Source organism: Solea senegalensis, linkage group LG3, assembly GCF_019176455.1.
Source record: "Solea senegalensis isolate Sse05_10M linkage group LG3, IFAPA_SoseM_1, whole genome shotgun sequence".
Taxonomy (NCBI): domain Eukaryota; kingdom Metazoa; phylum Chordata; class Actinopteri; order Pleuronectiformes; family Soleidae; genus Solea; species Solea senegalensis.
Window position 1 is genome coordinate 20,924,527 of NC_058023.1, and position 19,386 is coordinate 20,943,912.

At 45.2% G+C, this 19,386-nt stretch overlaps 2 protein-coding genes across 3 annotated transcripts; both read right to left on the bottom strand.

The window, feature by feature from the left end:
• Positions 1-1,301: 1,301 nt before the first annotated feature.
• LOC122766741 (extracellular calcium-sensing receptor-like) lies at positions 1,302-5,575 on the bottom strand. The gene is made up of 8 exons (XM_044021887.1): positions 5,277-5,575; positions 4,531-4,825; positions 4,156-4,445; positions 3,705-4,012; positions 3,073-3,284; positions 2,757-2,978; positions 2,552-2,675; positions 1,302-2,282 (listed from the first exon to the last, which is right to left on the bottom strand). Exons 1-8 carry the CDS (start codon positions 5,573-5,575, stop codon positions 1,378-1,380), a joined length of 2,655 nt encoding a protein of 884 aa, XP_043877822.1. The 3' UTR covers positions 1,302-1,377.
• Positions 5,576-12,016: 6,441 nt separating this feature from the next.
• LOC122766193 (extracellular calcium-sensing receptor-like) lies at positions 12,017-16,657 on the bottom strand. 2 transcript variants are annotated; one of them, XM_044020873.1, is made up of 8 exons: positions 16,359-16,657; positions 15,498-15,792; positions 15,109-15,398; positions 14,361-14,668; positions 13,757-13,968; positions 13,441-13,662; positions 13,236-13,359; positions 12,017-12,949 (listed from the first exon to the last, which is right to left on the bottom strand). In XM_044020873.1, exons 1-8 carry the CDS (start codon positions 16,655-16,657, stop codon positions 12,045-12,047), a joined length of 2,655 nt encoding a protein of 884 aa, XP_043876808.1. In that variant the 3' UTR covers positions 12,017-12,044. The 2 variants fall into 2 exon arrangements, with proteins under 2 accessions (XP_043876808.1, XP_043876809.1); XM_044020874.1 differs by having other exon boundaries at positions 16,504-16,590.
• Positions 16,658-19,386: the final 2,729 nt, after the last annotated feature.

Consider the following 19,386-nt stretch of genomic DNA (forward strand, 5'->3'; position numbering starts at 1 on the left):
TACACAAGACTTGTCTGGTAAATATTGAAATTTTAGACATTTCCCTGGTAATTGTTGGAGATTAACCCACGTTTTTAGGATTGTTAAGTGATTGCTTGATTCTTGTGTCAGATGTCTTGCTCATGCCTCTTCCTGTGACGGCACTCTGACCAATCAGTGGCTGGCAGTCTGGCGACATCGCGCATAGTATTGCCTTAGCTCGCTTGGAACCTAGCCAGAGCAGGTACTAAAAAAGGTACCGGGTACCAGGTACTACCGGTAGTGGAATTGCAATTTATTTAAGAGGAGCAGAAAGAAGAGCAGACACCTGCTGTGAGGCTGCAGTACCACTGATGGAGACAGAGGGAGAAAGAGAGCAGGACTGTAGCTCAACCAGCTCTGTGCACAATGTCATTAAACTCATTAAATCCTAATAGTGAAAATCTTGTTTTACTACATGTTTGTTCAACAAGGAGTTTAATACCAGTGCATTTACATTTGGCCACACGGTGGGTGTCGTAGTTAGCACTCTTGCACTGGTCGAAACAAGGGCCTTTTGTGCATGGAGTGTGAGAGTGGCACGAGTGCCCATCGCAACCCTCATGTGGAGGATAAAGTGGTAGAGTAAAGAGTGAGCATTTAAATTTATATTTGATACAAAAATTGAAAAACAACAATATTTAGCTGGGTCCCACTAAAGCATACATATGCATGTGTGTGTTCTGCCCTTCCAGTGGACAACACCCTCCCACCACACACACACACTTTATTTATGGGCATTTGAAGATTTCTGGATGGAAACACACAAAGGATATAAGCCTTACATTAGAGAACGTGTTTAAAATTTTAACTCCTTCCTGAACTTACATGCACTTGGATTCACCTTTGTTAGTTTTTGTTATCTGGTGATTCACTCTGGTACATTCCCTAAAGATCTTCTGTGTGTGTGTGTCACTTCATGTCATATGTCATCAGCACTCCATCACCCACTTCACATGTCAACATGCAATGCCCTCAGACGCTTACATCACCTAACCAGATCACATGGGTGTCGGCCTCATGATTAGAGATTAGATACCATCAGGGCCAATGTTCCCTAAAGACTGGATACACCCTATAATGTAACAATGATAATAAATGACAATGTCAAAAACCTTTTTCAAAATTGTGATATATTGTGACCCAAACTTTATAAGTGAACACATTGTTGTTTATTTTACACTTCAAGCTCAAATGTAAGTAATTTGTGGGAAAACATTTAAACATTCACACAATTGTATTAATTTTAATTGTAATTATACAATAAAAATTGTGCATTATAATTAAATATAATAACACCAATAGTATATTGGAGGGATTTTGTAGTTTTTCTTTCACTATTTCCTTACCTTAGATACACTAGGATTGGTTTTTGTTCATTAATTGTTTCTTGGTGTTCTTTTCTGGCCGAAACAATATGATGAAACACTTTGGAGCAAAAATACACAGAAAGAGTCCAAAACTGGAGGCCAGGATGGCAAATATCTCCACAGCCACAGTAAATTTACCAGGTGAGCTGACGTAAGCTGGGATAAATGTGATCCAGACTGCACAGAATATCAACATGCTGAAGGTGATGAGCTTGGCTTCATTAAAATTGTCAGGTAGTTTTCGAGCCACAACAGCTAACACGAAACAAAAGATGGCCAATAGGCCAATGTACCCAAGAACTGCCCAGAACCCAAGAGCTGAACCTAAAGCACACTCCAGGATAATCTTCTCTTTGTATGTGGTCAGGTTTTTTAGTGGAAAAGGGGGGCTAACAGCCAACCAGATAGTACATATTAAAACTTGAATAAATGTGAAGGAAACTACTGTCAATCTTTGCTGTAGAGGACCAAACCACTTCATGACATTACTACCAGGAAGTGTAGCTTTGAAGGCCATTAGCACCACCATAGTTTTCCCAAGAACACAAGAGATGCACAGGACAAAGGTGATTCCAAACGCTGTGTGACGCAGCATACAGGACCACTCAGAGGGTGTTCCTATAAATGTTAATGAACATAAGAAACACAGAGCCAGTGAGAAGAGCAGCAGGAAGCTCAGTTCAGAGTTATTAGCCCTGACAATGGGCGAAGTCCTGTGACGAAAGAACACTGCTGCTGTAATAATGGCCAGACAGGCACCACCAACTGAGAATACAGCCAGGATGATTCCTAGGACCTCGTCAAAGGAAAGAAACTCCACTGGTTTTGGGAAACATGTGCTTCTTTCTGCATTAGACCAGAACTCCCTCGGGCAAGGGAAGCAGTCTGATGAATCTGGAAAGTTCAGACGGCAAATTAGAATTTGTTCAAAATCAGACCTTTTAAGATAGATTGTCCACACTAATTATAGGGGATCACATCTGATTGATCTGTCCTGACAACTTGTCAGCATGGGTTGCACTGGTAATGGTGTAGTGATACCCACATTTTTGGTGCAACTTTCAAACACAACTCAACATGCATTCAAAATTTTGCTGGCCGTCTGGACCAAAAGCTTAAAGCAGTCATACTTTTTATGCTGCTTCTGAAACATCTAATTTTACCTGTAGAATTGCTGATTTCTCCCTCAGGACATGGAACACAATCATAACAGCAGATGGGTTTCCCTTTCTGTAAGACTTTTCGAGTTCCTGGAAGACAACTGTCAGTACACACTGATGATGGCACCTGTCACAGAGATAGAGTCAAACTCACACACAGATCTGCCCTCGATGTACAGATGATAGATGTTGAATTATTGCTCCTCACTTGTGTGCTACCCCCCACCCAGGTGAGGTTTCTGTTGATGCTGAATTCCTGGCCAACTGGCAGTGATGCATTGTAATGCCCCACTGTCACCAACTCAACACTGCCACTCTGACTCTGTTGCCAGTTGACCAGGTCATACGTGGCCACAGGATCCCCATTGGCATCAAATGACACTTCATAACCATTTCGAGAAAAACTGACTTTTTTCAGCTGAGTCAGAACCTGTGACATTAAAGTGAGATAATGGAAATAAACATGTAAAATTAATGTGTTCATCTTACGAAAGAAAAGTACCATAAGCAGCATTATCACTGACCTGTGCGGAGCCTATTTTGGTGAGTCTGTCGCACTGAGCTGTAGAATTTGTTTTCTGACACACTGAGTTGTGAATGGCATGTGCTATTGCATAGACGGCCTTGTACACCATGTTAGTGATTCGCAGCTGAGACGTGTCAGTGTACGGGCTCTGGAGAGTCTGAATGTTTTCAGTTCCATCACACTGACTCTTCTCACTGCTGACACTTGACTCTAAAAACACAGCAACAAGAAACATGTTTTTTAGTAGCATTGCTTTATTATAACTACTCTGTTTCTATTTAGTGTCGTACAATATCCCGGATTCATCTTTTTTGTAACATGACCTTATTTATTTTGTTTTTTTATACTTTGAATTATGTCTTTTAACCCATATTTTAATGTATTTATAGCAAGCCATCCCTGTAAAAAGTTAACCTTAAACCTGAGCTGATATAATCCACTTTATTGTGTTCAGAATACACAAATGTCTCTCATTGTTTCCTTTTTTAATTCAGATTGGTGGCCAGAAGTCTATCCATGATTTTTTTTCATTGATGAAATTGTGCTTTTTTTCCCCAAGACAGTGGTGTTTAAAAATGCCTTAGATCATGTACATATGTGCAGTTTTCATACCAATAACTAGAGATTTACCTCTGTATCTACTTTTGCCCAGCCTGCAGTTGAATTCATTCTCCCAGAATTCAGTCAGCACTGGAGACTCCGCCACTTTATTGGGCGGCAGATCCATCAGAAAGTCTCTCAGACCAGGGATGACAGATTTCTCAATTGCAAATCCAATGGCTCCGGAACAGAAAGTGAACCTCAGCATGTCTGGGTCAGTTACCCAGGACTCACTGCCTATCCACTGACGAGGAGGCACAGGTTTCTGCAACAGCTCCTCAAACAGGATCCTCATGTCTCCAGAGGATGCAAAAGCCACAACAACCATAGCTGTTGACCTGGAAAGACAAAAATGTATTTATACACATATATCATATTTAAAAAAAAAAGAATGACATGTCAGTTATGTGTGATTTATTATTAAACAACGTATGCATTAAGTGTCAATACCAGGATCACAAAACAACAATGATGTAGAAACCTGTGAATAACATCAGCCACTCTCTGGATCTTGCTAAGTGGGTGGGTCCGATAGAAGGATTCAGAATATTCGACACAGATTCCCTCTTTGTGCGCTGCTTCCAGAAAAGAAGCCATGCCATTATTGCCATAGTCAGAATCTGAGTGGATAGTACCTATCCACGTCCAGCCAAAGTGTTTCACCATCTTAGCCAGTGCTGTTGCCTGATACTGGTCACTGGGAATTGTTCTGAAGAAGCTTGGGTACTGCTGCTTATTGGACAAGCAGGCACACGTAGCAAAGTGGCTCACCTACAACAAAACAAACCTATTATTGCAAATGATTAAAATAAAAGCATAAGTCAATTCTTGAACAAAACACAATCCATGTATTTACTTGAGGAATATTAAAGGGCCCAAAGACGCGCGACATGCTGATGGATGGTGTGGAACCAGACTCACCCACGATGGCTATCACTGTACCAGATTGTGAGCAGTGGTCACTGGTGTTAACCTCCAGGTCCTCACCGTTAGAAAGCTGAAACGCCAAATGCGCTGCCATGGGCACCGCAGCGCACGAGTCATATATCTGGTAACCGAGCCTGATGCCTGGCAGGAGATCTGTGCTGTTGTTGATCTCATCGATAGCAAAGACCATCGACTGAGACATCTGTAGTTCACGAGAGTCGATACTGCACAAAAACATTTACATTACATTTTCACAGATATTTTCTGCAACATTATAATCAGTCAAATAAAAATTGAGAAATAATTTGTTCCTGACCGGGTTGAATATTAAACACACAAAGAAGGAAACTGAAACACCTTAGTCTTGCATCTGCATCTAACACCAATAAATTATAGGACTAATACTGATGTGGTCCCGTACATACATTTTCACCAAATTTTAGCAAAACAGCTGTAAATTACATATAAATGACCTTGTGATAAATGGCAAAAGAATCACTAGACAATACAAAAGAGGCATTGAGAGATAAATTGCATAATAATTTAAAGCAGCTTCTCAATAATGTTTTCAGTGTTATTTTGTAACATGACTTTAAGCATTTTAAGCACATGAAGAAACATTCCTCTCCTCACAGTCTGCCCTCCTTTAATCCCCCATGTCTCCCTCTTACTGACCTCCCTGTGCACCTCAGTGGTTCAGGTGAAGAGGTGTAGTTATGCTTCACTCTGTGCATGTAGTGGTGTATGGAGAAAACACCACCGATAATATAGTCACCGTCCATGGAGAATGCAGGAAGGTGAGCTTTGCCCAGCAGCTTACATTTCACAGTACTGATCCTGGCAGCAGACCTGAGCACTGTGAGCCCAGACCTTTGTTTGAGACCAACCTGAGAACCATTGAAGACAAGAGCTGAGTTCAGCTCAAACAAACCCAGAGCTAATCTCAGGCCAATAAAGAGAGCTGAGATCTCCATCACCCAAGTGTCTGCATGTAGAAGTGTGTTATCACTGCTTTATATAACTTTTCAAACTGTAGATTCCCTCCTATTCTACGTCAGCTATCTGTTCATCTGAGAGACAAGCCCTAGTTGGTGATTGTTTTAAGGCTTCAGGTGTTTGATTATGTCCTTAGAGTTTCTCAGTAATATAGTAGAAAATAATAGATATTTATTGTGCCTTTCTGCATGGAGTTTGCATGTTCTCCTCGTGTGTGCGTGGGTTTTCTTCAGGTTCTCCAGTTTTCTCCCACATTCCAAAAACATGTAGATTTGGGGATTAGGCAAATTAAACACTCCAAATTGACCATAGATATGAGTGAAAGGGTGAATGGTTGCTTGTCTCTATGTTTCCCTGTGATGGACTCTCCATCAAGGTCCAGCAGGTGTTGGGGAGAATGGCTTGACACAGCTTCCTAAGTAAGTACAGTCTTTGTAGTGCCTTCACCACTGGAGTGAATGGACTCGATGAAGTCGGCTGAGATGTGGACCCCAAGAAATTTGAAGCTCTCGATCCTCTCTACCTCCTCTCTGTCAATTTAGAGGGCTACAAGTCAATTATCACCTCCATGGTCTTGGCTGAGTTCAGGACCAGGTTGTTATTGTCACACCATTGCCTCAGATACCAGACCTCCTCTCTTTAGGCTTATTCATTGTTGTCCTTAATCAGTCCTATGATGCTGGTCAGCAAATTTGACGATGGTGCTGCTGGTGTGAATGGGACAACAGTCATGTGTGAAGAGGGAGTAGGGCAGGGGGCTGAGGACACACTGAGCGCTGTTATTAGGGCATCCTCTGTTGACATGTTTGCTCTATATGCAAACTAGTATGGCTCAAGGTCTACAGGAATGGTGGCCTTAACGTGAGACAGGATGAGTCTCTAAAAACTCCCGTTATTTTGTGATGATGGGAGTTAAAGCAACTGGGCGACAGTCGTTCAAGCAGCTCACTGTGTTCTTGGGCACTGAAACAATTGTGGCTGACTTAAGGCAGGTTGGAACTGCAGACTGCAGTAGCGAGACGTAGAAGATGGTGGTGAAAAACTCAGATACGGAGCCAAGTCGGGGCCGGTCTCCACCTGTCGCCCTACAACGGATGTCCACGGAGGATGATCCAGAGGCATTTCTGGACATCTGCGAGGGCACGGCGGAGGCGTGTGGGTGGCCCGAGGAGGAGAGGGCGGTCCGGCTCCTCCCCTTGCTCACCGGGGAGGCGCAGCTGGCCGCGCACAGTCTGCCAGCAGCCGCGCGTCACAACTTCACCCAGCTGAAGAGAGCCATTTTGGACCGGCTGGGCAGGACTCCGGAGGGACACCGGCGGCGGTTCAGGGGACTCTCCTTCGAAGAAGCCGGCTGCCCCTTTGCATACGCGCAGCAGCTCCTGGACGCAGCGAGGCGCTGGCTCCAGCTGGGGACCAACTCTGCAGAGGACGTCGTGGGACAGGTGTCCCTGGAGCAGTTCATAGCTGGGTTACCATCGTCGACTTCTAATTGGGTCCAGTGCCACCGTCCCCCCAACATCGAGGCAGCGGTCGTACTCGCAGAGGACCACCTCTCCCTTCCCCGGCAGAGCATGAGGGAGGAGGCCAAGCCAGCGGCGCTTCCTGCTGGCCGTCCCACTCCAGCCCCAAGGAGGAGATTCTCAGCGACCGCCACACCAGCAGCACACACACACACACACACACACCCGGAGCATGCATTGCTCCGGTCCACTAATAACCCTCTGCCTTCTGTCCCACAGGGCCCAGCCTACATGTCTGATCACTCGGCACCCCGGGGGGCTCCTCAGACGCCAGGGCAGGTGTGCTGGCGGTGTGGGCAGCCCGGCCACATCCGGGCAGAGTGCCCTCTCATGGAGGTGGGGCAAGTGGTTCGGGTTGCTGGGCCGCCGGCCCCCTCCCCCGGTTCGGAAGGGACGTACCGTATACCGGTATGTATACAAGGGGGTACACACCAGGCTCTGCTGGATTCTGGTTGTGAACAGACCATGATCCACCAGCATCTGGTTCGACCCGGGGCATTGTTAGAGGCATCATGGGTGAGGGTGAGGTGTGTGCATGGGGATATTCACGATTATCCAGTGGTGGCTCTGGAAATTTATTTTAAAGGGCGAAAACATAGAGTCAAGGCTGGAGTTAGTACTCGCCTCACGCACCCTTTAATCTTGGGCACAAACTGGCCGGGGTTTGCGAGCTTAGCAGGGGAAACGATGAGGGTGCGGTCACGTACGTCAGGGAAATGTGAGTGGTGTGCTGTGCTTAGTGGGGAGGCAGAGGTGCCGCATCCCGACGCTGCCAGGGGGGGCGCGGGGCCAAAGGGGCCGGCACAGCTGGCTCCAGGGGCCCCGCAGATAGCCCCCATGGAAGATTTTCCACTTGAGCAGTCTCGGGATGAGACCCTCCGTCATGCTTTTGACCAAGTGATGAAAATTGATGGTTGCCAGGTTCACCCTAACGCAGTACTCACTCACCCCTACTTTGTTATCATTAGGGACAGACTGTACAGAGCGAGTCGTGACGCTCAGACCGGGGAAGAGCTCACCCAGTTATTGGTACCGAAAAGCCGCCGCGAAAAAATTTTCCAGGCAGCTCATCACAACCCAATGGCGGGCCACCTGGGATATGATAAAACACTGAACCGGATCATGGCCCGATTTTACTGGCCGGGCATTCGGGCGGATGTAAGTCAGTGGTGTGCATCCTGCAGTGAATGCCAGTTAGTCAATCCACCGGCCACCCCAAAAGCACCATTGCGCCCGTTACCACTAATTGAGGTCCCTTTTGATAGAATTGCCATGGACCTCATCGGGCCATTAGACCGGAGCGCACGGGGATATCGCTTTGTGTTAGTCCTAGTGGAATACGCGACGCACTATCCTGAGGCAGTGCCCCTGCGCAATATCTCTGCGAAGAGTGTTGCACAAGCGCTGTTTCAAGTTATCTCCCGAGTTGGGATCCCGAAAGAGATCCTGACTGATCAGGGCACATCATTTATGTCTCGTACACTACGCGAGCTATATGAATTACTGGGCGTGCGGTCAATCCGGACTAGTGTCTACCATCCCCAGATCGACGGCCTGGTGGAGCGGTTTAACAAGACACTAAAGAACATGTTTCGTAAGTTTGTACACGAGGATAGCCGTAATTGGGATAAATGGTTGGACCCTCTGTTGTTTGCGGTACAGGAGGTTCCCCAGGCCTCCATGGGATTTTCCCCCTTTGAACTCCTGTTCGGCAGAAAACCTCGGGGTGTCTTGGACCTGGTTAAAGAAAACTGGGAGGCGGGTCCAAGCACCAGCAAAAACGAGGTACAGTACGTCCTGGACCTGCGGGCAAAACTCCATTCACTGGGTCAGTTATCACGGGGGAATTTGCTCCAGGCTCAGGAACGTCAACAGCGTCTGTACAACAGAGGGGCAAAACTTAGACACTTTCTGCCAGGAGATAAAGTGCTTGTATTGCTGCCATCATCTAGCTCAAAATTGCTCGCCAAGTGGCAAGGGCCCTTTGTGGTCACACGGCGAGTGGGGGATGTTGACTATGAGGTTGTGCGTTCTGACAGGGGCGGAGCAATGCAGATTTATCACCTCAACCTCCTCAAAGCCTGGAGGGAGGTGGCGGCTGTTTCTCTGGCTACCACCATGTGATAGAGAGGGATGAGTTGGGGCCGGAGGTGACTAATTCGAACCGGTCAGTGCCGGTCCCCGTTGACGACCATCTCTCGCAGGGCCAGAGAGCGGACGTGGCCTCGTTGCAGCGGCGGTTTGGCGACGTGTTCTCTCCCCTGCCAGGGCGCACAAGTCTCATACACCACCACATAGAAACACCCCTGGGCCTGACAGTGCATTCACACAAGAGAAAAATTGTTCAGGCAGAGCTTCAGGCTATGTTGGAGATGGGGGTAATAGAAGAGTCCAACAGCGACTGGTGTTGCCCCATCGTGCTGGTGCGCAAGTCCGATGGGTCAATACGGTTCTGTGTGGACTATCGTAGGGTCAACGAGGTGTCCAAATTCGATGCCTATCCAATGCCCAGGGTCGACGAACTCCTGGATCGGCTGGGCACGGCTCGCTTTTTCACGACACTGGATTTGACCAAGGGCTACTGGCAGATTCCCGTATCGCTAGAGTCCAGGGAAAAGACGGCCTTCTCCACTCCGTATGGTTTGTACCAATTTGTCACACTTCCATTCGGGTTGTTCGGGGCCCCAGCTACATTTCAGCGCCTCATGGACCGGGTGGCAGCAGGTGGGAGCAGTGCTTGAGTCCCTGAGGAATGCGGGGCTCACGGCCAATCCGGGGAAGTGTGCGGTTGGACGGAGGGAGGTACGGTATTTGGGGTACCACTTGGGGGGCGGGCAGGTGCGTCCACAGATACAAAAGACGGCAGCGATTGCAGCCTGCCAAAGCTGACCAGCCCCCTAACTGACCTGACCCGAAAGGGTGCCTCAGATCCGGTCCAGTGGACGGAGCCTTGTCAGCTGGCGTTTGAGAGGGTTAAGCGAGCCCTCTGTGGGGAGCCACTTTTGTACACACCTAACATTTCTCTCCCTTTCATCCTGCAGACCGACGCCTCGAACAGCGGGCTGGGTGCCGTTTTGTCACAGGAGGTGGAGGGGATCGACCGCCCCGTACTGTACATTAGCCGGAAGCTGGCTCAGCGGGAGGTGAACTACAGTACGGTAGAGAAAGAGTGCCTCGCCATACGGTGGGCGGTTGGGGCCCTCCGCTACTACCTCCTGGGGCGCCCATTCACCCTCTGGTCGGACCATGCCCCGCTCCAATGGCTCCACCGCATGAAAGATGCCAACGCGCGGATCACTCGCTGGTATCTGGCGTTACAGCCCTTCCGGTTCGAGGTGATCCATAGGCCGGGTAACCGCATGGTCGTGGCTGACTTTCTCTCCCGCTCCGCGGAGGGGGGGGGGAGTGGGCTTGCGGCCGGTGGGGTCCCGGCCTAAGTCGGGTGGTGGGGGTATGTGGCAGTGGGGTATGGTTAGAGCGGCGGCTGCTGGAGGAGAGGGAGGAGAGGGAGGAGTGGCTCAGCCGGTGATCAGGCAGCTGGACAGAATCAGGTAATCAGTCAGCTATATAAGCACACTTGTAACCTGGTTCTGGTCTCTTGCAGTAGGCTGGGTCCGGAAGGAGGAAGCAGGAACGAGAGAGAGAGAGAGAGAGAGTGCGACGACGGCAGCAGTTTATTTGTATGTTTGGTGGACTTTTTTCTGTTGAAATTAAAAGATTATTTTCCACCACCACACTGACTGATCCTTCCTGAACCCGCCGTGAGCAGAGAAGCTCACAATTATCATGTGAAAAATGTGTAAATGTAGAAATATGCCAAAAATCAGCTCAAACTAATTCTATGTTTATAATTTTAACTCCTTCCTAAAATTGAATGTACTTGGATTGACCTTTGCTATTTGTTGTTCTCTGGTGTGAACTATATGATGAAACACTCTGGCACTCCCTAAAGCTCTTCTGTGTGTGTGTGTGTCAGATGATGTAACTTCATGTAGTGTGTCATCAGCACTCCAATAACCACTCTTTTACATGCCAACTGGCAATGCCCTCAAACCCTAACATCACCCAGCCAGATCACACGGGAGTCGGCGTCATGATTAGATACCATCAGGAGCAATGTTCCCTAAAGACTGGATACACCCTACAATGTAACAATTTATTAATAATAATAATAATAATAATAATAATAATAATAAATGACAATTTCATTTTTTCAAAATTGTAATATATTGTGACCCAAACTATATGAGTGAACACATTGTTGTTTATTTTACATTTCAAGCACAAAAAAAAAAGAAAAAATGTAATCTGGGGAAAAACATTTAAACAATCACACAATCATAATGTGAAAAAGTTGTTAATATAAATATGCCAATAGTCTATTTAATGGACTTTTTCCTTTCTTCTTTCACTATTTCCTTACCTAAGATCACATGTGTCAAACTGGTGGTCCGGGGGCCACATGTGGCCCTCCAATCGATTACATGCAGCCCACCCACCACTGTGGGAGGTAATGGAATAGAGACAGGATATAAGACTAAATGTATTTGCCGGCAATATTTTTATAATAGTAATAAGACATTCGGTTGTAATCATTGCTTTATTAAATGTGTTACACTCAACATGAAATTACATATATTTAAGCTGTTTTAATCACAATTATCCTCTTCATTATTTGCTACATTTTTTATGTAATTCTCTGTTTTTGTTCATCATAAATATGTTTTTATTGTGAATCATTTTATATAAAAAAAAAGCACTTTTACTTTGCAATTTTGTCTAATATCATCATGAATATCTTATATCGCCCACCGGCTATAAATAGTTGTTTTTTCCACTTTTTTTCCTCTGTCGTCCACTGCTTGACCAGACTAGATGGTAATTGGCCCCCAGGTCATATGAGTTTGACACCCCTGCCTTAGATGCACTAAGATTGGTTTTTGTTCATTAATTGTTTCTTGGTGTTCTTCTCTGGCCGAAACAATATGATGAAACACTTTGGAGCAAAAATACACAGAAAGAGTCCAAAACTGGAGGCCAGGATGGCAAATATCTCCACAGCCACAGTAAATTTACCAGGTGAACTGAAGTAAGCTGGGATAAATGTGATCCAGACTGCACAGAATATCAACATGCTGAAGGTGATGAGCTTGGCTTCATTAAAATTGTCAGGTAGCTTTCGAGCCAGGACAGCTAACACGAAACAAAAGACGGCCAATAGGCCAATGTACCCAAGAACTGCCCAGAACCCAAGAGCTGAACCTAAAGCACACTCCAGGATAATCTTCTCTTTGTATGTGGTCAGGTTTTTTAGTGGAAAAGGGGGGCTAACAGCCAACCAGATAGTACATATTAAAACTTGAATAAATGTGAAGGACACTACTGTGATTCTTTGCTGTAGAGGACCAAACCACTTCATGACATTACTACCAGGAAGTGTAGCTTTGAAGGCCATTAGCACCACCATAGTTTTCCCAAGAACACAAGAGATGCACAGGACAAAGGTGATTCCAAACGCTGTGTGACGCAGCATACAGGACCACTCAGAGGGTGTTCCTATAAATGTTAATGAACATAAAAAACACAGAGCCAGTGAGAAGAGCAGCAGGAAGCTCAGTTCAGAGTTATTAGCCCTGACAATCGGTGAAGTCCTGTGACGAAAGAACACTGCTGCTGTAATAATGGCCAGACAGGCACCACCAACTGAGAATACAGCCAGGATGATTCCTAGGACCTCGTCAAAGGAAAGAAACTCCACTGGTTTTGGGAAACATGTGCTTCTTTCTGCATTAGACCAGAACTCCTTCGGGCAAGGGAAGCAGTCTGATGAATCTGGAAAAAAGAGTGCAGACGGCAAAATCAGAATTCTTTCAAAATCAGATCTTTTAAGGTAGATTGTCCACACTAATTATAGGGGATCAAATGTGTTTCATCCTTCCAGACATGATTAACTTGTCTGCACAGGTTGATCTGGTAATGGTGTAGCCATACCCACATTTGTGGTGCAACTTTCTAACACAACTCAAGATGCATTCAGAATTTTTTTGGTCGTCTGGACAAGGCCAAAGACTTAAAGCAGTCATATTTTGTATGCTGCTTCTAAAACATCTCATTTTACCTGTAGAATTGCTGATTTCTCCCTCAGGACATGGAACACAATCATAACAGCAGATGGGTTTCCCTTTCTGTAAGACTTTACGAGTTCCTGGAGGACAACTGTCAGTACACACTGATGATGGCACCTGTCACAGAGATAGAGTCAAACTCACACACAGATCTGCCCTCGATGTACAGATGATAGATGTTGAATTATTGCTCCTCACTTGTGTGCTACCCCCCACCCAGGTGAGGTTTCTGTTGATGCTGAATTCCTTGCCAACTGGCAGTGATGCATTGTAATGCCCCACTGTCACCAACTCAACACTGCCACTCTGACTCTGCTGCCAGTTGACCAGGTCATATGTGGCCACAGGATCCCCATTGGCATCAAATGACACTTCATAACCATTTTGAGAAAAACTGACTTTTTTCAGCTCTGTCAGAACCTGTGAGATTAAAGTGAGATAAAGGAAGTAAACATGTAAAGTTAATGTGTTCATCTTATAAAAGAAAAGTACCATAAGCAGCATTATCACTGACCTGTGCGGAGCCTATTTTGGTGAGTCTGTCGCACTGAGCAGTAGAATTTGTTTTCTGACACACTGAGTTGTGAATGGCATGTGCTATTGCATAGACGGCCTTGTACACCATGTTAGTGATTCGCAGCTGAGACGTGTCAGTGTACGGGCTCTGGAGAGTCTGAATGTTTTCAGTTCCATCACACTGACTCTTCTCACTGCTGACACTTGACTCTAAAAACACAGCAACAAGAAACATGTTTTTTAGCAGTATTGCTTTATTATAACTACTGTGTTTCTATATAGTGTTGTACAATATCCTGAACTAACCTTTTTGTAACATGACCTTATTCAATTTGTTCTTTTCTTCTTTTAATTTATCCATACCCAGTCATCCTTGTAAAAAGTTAACCTTAAACAGCTGATATGACCCAGTTTATTGTGTTCCGAATTGTTTCCCTTCATACTAGTAAATGCCTAGTGCTTTTTTCATTCAGCTTGGTGGCCAAAAGTTGATTAATGATTTTAGGTGATGAAATTGTGCTTTTTTCCAAGACAGTGGTGTTTAATAATGCCCTAGATCATGTACATATGTGCAGTTTTCATACCAATAGCTAGAGATTTACCTCTGTATTTACTTTTGCCCAGCCTGCAGTTGAATTCATTCTCCCAGAATTCAGTCAGCACTGGAGACTCCGCCACTTTATTGGGCGGCAGATCCATCAGAAAGTCTCTCAGACCAGGAATGACAGATTTCTCAATTGCAAATCCAATGGCACCGGCACAGAAAGTGAACCTCAGCATGTCTGGGTCAGTTACCCAGGCCTCGCTGCCTATCCACTGACGAGGAGACAAATGTTTCTGCGACAGCTCTTTAAACAGGATCCTCATGTCTCCAGAGGATGCGAAAGCCACAACAACCATAGCTGTTGACCTGGAGAGACAATAAAGACAATTTTATTACACACAGGGTAAGAAATTTGCATTAGCATTTGAAGATCATATGTTAATCTAATAAAGGACAAATTGCACTAAACCAAATTGATTGTTTTATTATAAAGTAAGTGATGTAATTGAAGTGATTACCTGGTCTTGCTCTTTCATTTCATTGCCTCAGCGTGAGAAAAGTCATGTGTGGAGTGTGAGCGTGTGAACTTTACTTGAGACTTCTGTTAATACACATATCTCATATTAAAAAAAACATTAAGTTATGTGTGATTTATTTTTAAATAATTTTAGCATGCTGGTATGATGAACATTTAGTGTTCATTTAATTAGGGACTCTACAATCATTTTATTTGATCAGTTTTATTGTGTTTTTGTGAACAAAGTCAGTGTCAATACCAGGATTATAAACAATAATGATGTAAAAACCTGCGAATAACATCAGCCACTCTCTGGATCTTGCTAAGTGGGTGGGTCCGATAGAATGATTCAGAATATTCGACACAGATTCCCTCTTTGTACGCTGCTTCCAAGAAAGAAGCCATGCCATTATTGCCATAGTCAGAATCTGCGTGGATAGCACCTATCCACTTCCAGCCAAAGTGTTTCACCATCTTCGCCAGTGCTGTTGCCTGGTACTGGTCACTGGGAATTGTTCTGAAGAAGCTTGGGTACTGCTGCTTATTGGACAAGCAGGCACACGTAGCAAAGTGGCTCACCTACAACAAAACAAAACAATTATCGCAAATGATTAAAAGAAAAGCATAAATAACATCCAAAACGTCAATTTTTGAACAAGACACAATCCATGTATTTACTTGAGGAATATTAAAGGGCCCAAAGACGCGCGACATGCTGATGGATGGTGTGGAACCAGACTCACCCACGATGGCTATCACTGTACCAGATTGTGAGCAGTGGTCACTGGTGTTAACCTCAAGGTCCTCACCGTTAGAAAGCTGAAATGCCAAATGCACTGCCATGGGCACCGCAGCGCACGAGTCATATATCTGGTAACCGAGCCTGATGCCTGGCAGGAGATCTGTGCTGTTGTTGATCTCATCAATAGCAAAGACCATTGATCGAGACATCTGAAGTTCACGAGAGTCGATACTGCACAAAAACATTTAAATGACATTTTCACAGATATTTTCTCCAGTATTATCAGTCAAATTAAGAAATAATTTGTTCCTGACCGGGTTGAATATTAAATACACAAAGAAGGAAACTAAAACACCTTAGTCTCGCATTTGCATTTACATACATTTTCACCAAGTTTTAACAGCAAAACAGCTGTACATTACATATAAATGGCCCTGTGGTAAATGGCGAAAGAAACACAAGACAATACATAAAAGAGGCATTGAGAGACAAATGAAAAATTATTTAAACAAAGAAATAAATAATAGAAATTACAGCACAAGGTAGAATAAAGGTCATTCATTTGATTTAATAAAAGGCTGTGAGGAAAAAAGCAAAGTTTTCATCAACTTTTAGTTACTACAGACCTGCACTAATCTCTCTGGGAGTTTGTTCCAAATATGTGCAGCATAATAATTTAAAACTGCTTCTCAGTTATTTATTCAGTATTATTTCGTAACATGACTTTCAGCACATGAACATTTTTCTCCTCACACAGTCTGCCCTCCTTTAATCCCCCACATCTCCCTCTTACTGACCTCCCTATGCACCTCAGTGTCTCAGGTGTAGAGGTGTAGTTATGCTTCCCTCTGTGCATGTAGTGGTGTATTGAGAAAACACCACCAATATTATAGTCACCGTCCATAGAGAAAGCAGGTAGATGAGCTTTTCCCAGCAGCTTACATTTCACAGTACTGATCCTGGCACCAGACCTGAGCACTGTGAGCCCAGACCTTTGTTTCAGACCAACCTGAGAACCATTGAAGACAAGAGCTGAGTTCAGTTCAAACAAACACAGAGCTAATCTTAGGCTAATAAAGAGAGCTGAGATCTCCATCACCCAAGTGTCTGCATGCAGACATGTGTTATCACTGCTTTATATAACTTTTCAAACTATAGATTCCCACCCACTCTACGTCACCTGTTTGTTCATTTGAGAGACAAGGCCTTTACTCGGTGGTCTTTTAATTATTTTTCTTTTTAGTTCTTTGGTCTGCACACATGTATAAGCATAAACCTCAACAAGTGTTTAGTGTTTAGTGTAGGGGGTGGAGTGGCTCAGTGGTTAAGACCGGTACCCTGTGTGCGAAAGACATGATGGTCGCAATCGTCGCAAGTTGGACTCCACCCCTGCCTGATTGTACTCAATTCCATTGTAAGTCGCTTTGGTTAAAATGCTAAATGACATGTAATGTAATTTTTGATTCTGTCTTTAGAGTTTCTCAGTAATATAATAGAAAATAATAGCTATTTAATGTACCTTTCTGTATGGAGTTTGCATGTTCTCCCAGTGTGTGTGTGGGTTTTCCCCGTGTTCTCAACCTAACATGTAGGTTTTGGGAATAGGCAAATTGGACATAGGTGTGAGTGTGAGGGTGAATGGTTGTTTGTCTCTATGTGACCCTGTGATGGACAGGCAACCTGTCCAGGGTGTACCCCACCTTTTGCCCTTTGTCAACTGGGATTGGCATCAGTGCCCCCATGACCCTCATGTGGAGGATAAAGCGGTAGAAGATGAATGAGTGAGATATTTATTGTCACTGTTGCAGGAAAAATGAAAAACAGTTTATTAGCTCTTGTCACGGGGTCACCTGCTTAGGGACTGTTTTTGTTTATTTTTCCTGTGTTTATCTGCCTTCACTAACTCTCTTGTCATTGCAGATCTTGTCACTCACATCGGCCCTGCAATCACCTCATTCCACTTCCACACCTGGCCCTCATAATCCTCATCAGCCTCCCATTCAGTCTCCCTTAGAAATACAACCCATTCTCATTCACCCACTGTCAGATCGTCATGCCACATGTCCTGCTCTCGTCCTGCCAGTTTTGCTCTGCCCAAGAGATTTGCCTGCTACTTCTGCCAGAGGTTTTTCTGGACCTATCTCCCTCAGTTAGTTTACTCCTTTGTTTGCTGCTTAAGTTTTTTTTACTTTAAATAAAAACCTTTTTATGGACACTTTGAATCATGCTCTTTGGTCTAGTGTTTTCCCAGACCTTACAGTACAATCTGACCAAGAAATGGACCCAGCCAATTCAGACCCAATACTGCAGGAGCTGTTAACTCAAGCTGTTGCTAGCCAACGTCAGAGGATTCAACTCAACTCTGTTGCTGAGGGTGTTCAGGAGTTTGCCACTCGTCAGGATAGGATTTTGGATGCCATAGATTTCCTGCCCGGCACATCTCCCCTTTGGGGTCACATTTTCTCTTTGTCTGCTCCAGACACCCAAACCATGAAGAAGTACATCAATAACCCGTTGGCAGCAGGCCTCATCCACCCTTCTTCGTCCCCTGCTGGGGCTGGATTCTTCTTTGTAGAGAAAAAGGACAAGTCGCTGCGCCCCTGCATTGATTATCAAGGTCTGAACGACATAACCATGAAGAACAGATACCCTCTCCCACTCATCTCCTCTGCTTTCGAACTTTTACAATGGGCCACTGCGTTTTCCAAACTCAACCTTAGGAACGCATACCATCTGGTGCACATTCAAGAGGGGGATGAATGGAAAACTGCCGTCAACACTCCTCGGGGTCATTATGAGTATCTTGTCATGCCTTTTGGACTCACTAATGCCCCTGCAGTTTTCCAGGGCCTAGTGAATGATGTGCTCAGAGACCTGCTCAGTTCCCGTGTTTTCATTTATTTGGATGATATTTAAATTTTTTCAAAGTCCAAACAGGAGAATGTCCAGCATGTGCGGCATGTTCTCCAGAGGCTCCTGGGGAACAGACTATATGTGAGGGCCGAGAAATGTGTTTCATGTCTCTGAAGTGTCTTTTCTGGGCTTCATCGTCAAGGAGGGGAGCATCCAGATGGACCCCAGCAAAGTCAGTGCTGTCTTGGATTGGCCTACTCCCACCTCCTGCAAGGAACTGCAACGATTCTTGGGCTTCGCCAATTTCTATTGGCGGTTCATCAGGAACTACAGTGCCGTGGCAGAGCTCAACTCCCCCTTTGTGTGGTCCCCTGAGGCAGAGAGGTTGTTTGGTGGGCTAAAACGTTTATTTACATCTGCTCCGATACTCATCTTCCCTGACCCTTCACATCAGTTTGTTGTGGAAGTGGATGCTTCTGATTCTGGAGCAGGGGCTGTCCTCTCTCAGTGGTCCACCAAGGACCAGAAACTTCACCCCTGTGCCTTTTTTTCCCCACAAGTTATCTCCCACTGAGAGGAATTACGACATAGGGAACCATGAACTGCTGGCCGTTAAGATGGCTTTGGCGGAATGGAGGCATTGGCTGGAAGGGGCGGAGCTGCCATTTTTGGTATGGACCGACAAAAAGAATTTGGAATACATCCGTTCTGTTAAAAGACTGAACTCTCGTCAGGCCAGGTGGCCTTTGTTCTTCAACCGGTTCAACTTCGTCCTCTCCTATCGCCCGGGTCCAAAAACACCAAACCAGATGCCCTCTCATGACAGTTCCAGACTGGGAGCTCCCCGATCGAACCAGAGGGGATTCTCCCTTCTGCCTGCGTGGTGGGCGCCATCACCTGGCCTTTGGAGGACAAGGTCAAACAGGCAGGTTCTGAGTTCCCTGCTCCTAGCAAGTGCCCCAATAACTGCCT

Excerpts from the sequence above, each read along its gene's own strand:
- LOC122766741 (XM_044021887.1), bottom strand. The coding sequence starts at position 5,575 with ATGGAGATCTCAGCTCTCTTTATTGGCCTGAGATTAGCTCTGGGTTTG. Across the intron at positions 4,826-5,276 it reads CCACTGAGGTGCACAGGGAG|TATCGACTCTCGTGAACTAC; the intron begins GTCAGTAAGAGG and ends GTTTTTGTGCAG. Across the intron at positions 2,979-3,072 it reads CCAAAATAGGCTCCGCACAG|GTTCTGACTCAGCTGAAAAA; the intron begins GTCAGTGATAAT and ends TTAATGTCACAG.
- LOC122766193 (XM_044020873.1), bottom strand. The coding sequence starts at position 16,657 with ATGGAGATCTCAGCTCTCTTTATTAGCCTAAGATTAGCTCTGTGTTTG. Across the intron at positions 15,793-16,358 it reads ACACTGAGGTGCATAGGGAG|TATCGACTCTCGTGAACTTC; the intron begins GTCAGTAAGAGG and ends GTTTTTGTGCAG. Across the intron at positions 14,669-15,108 it reads GTGGCTGATGTTATTCGCAG|GTCAACAGCTATGGTTGTTG; the intron begins GTTTTTACATCA and ends TTGTCTCTCCAG.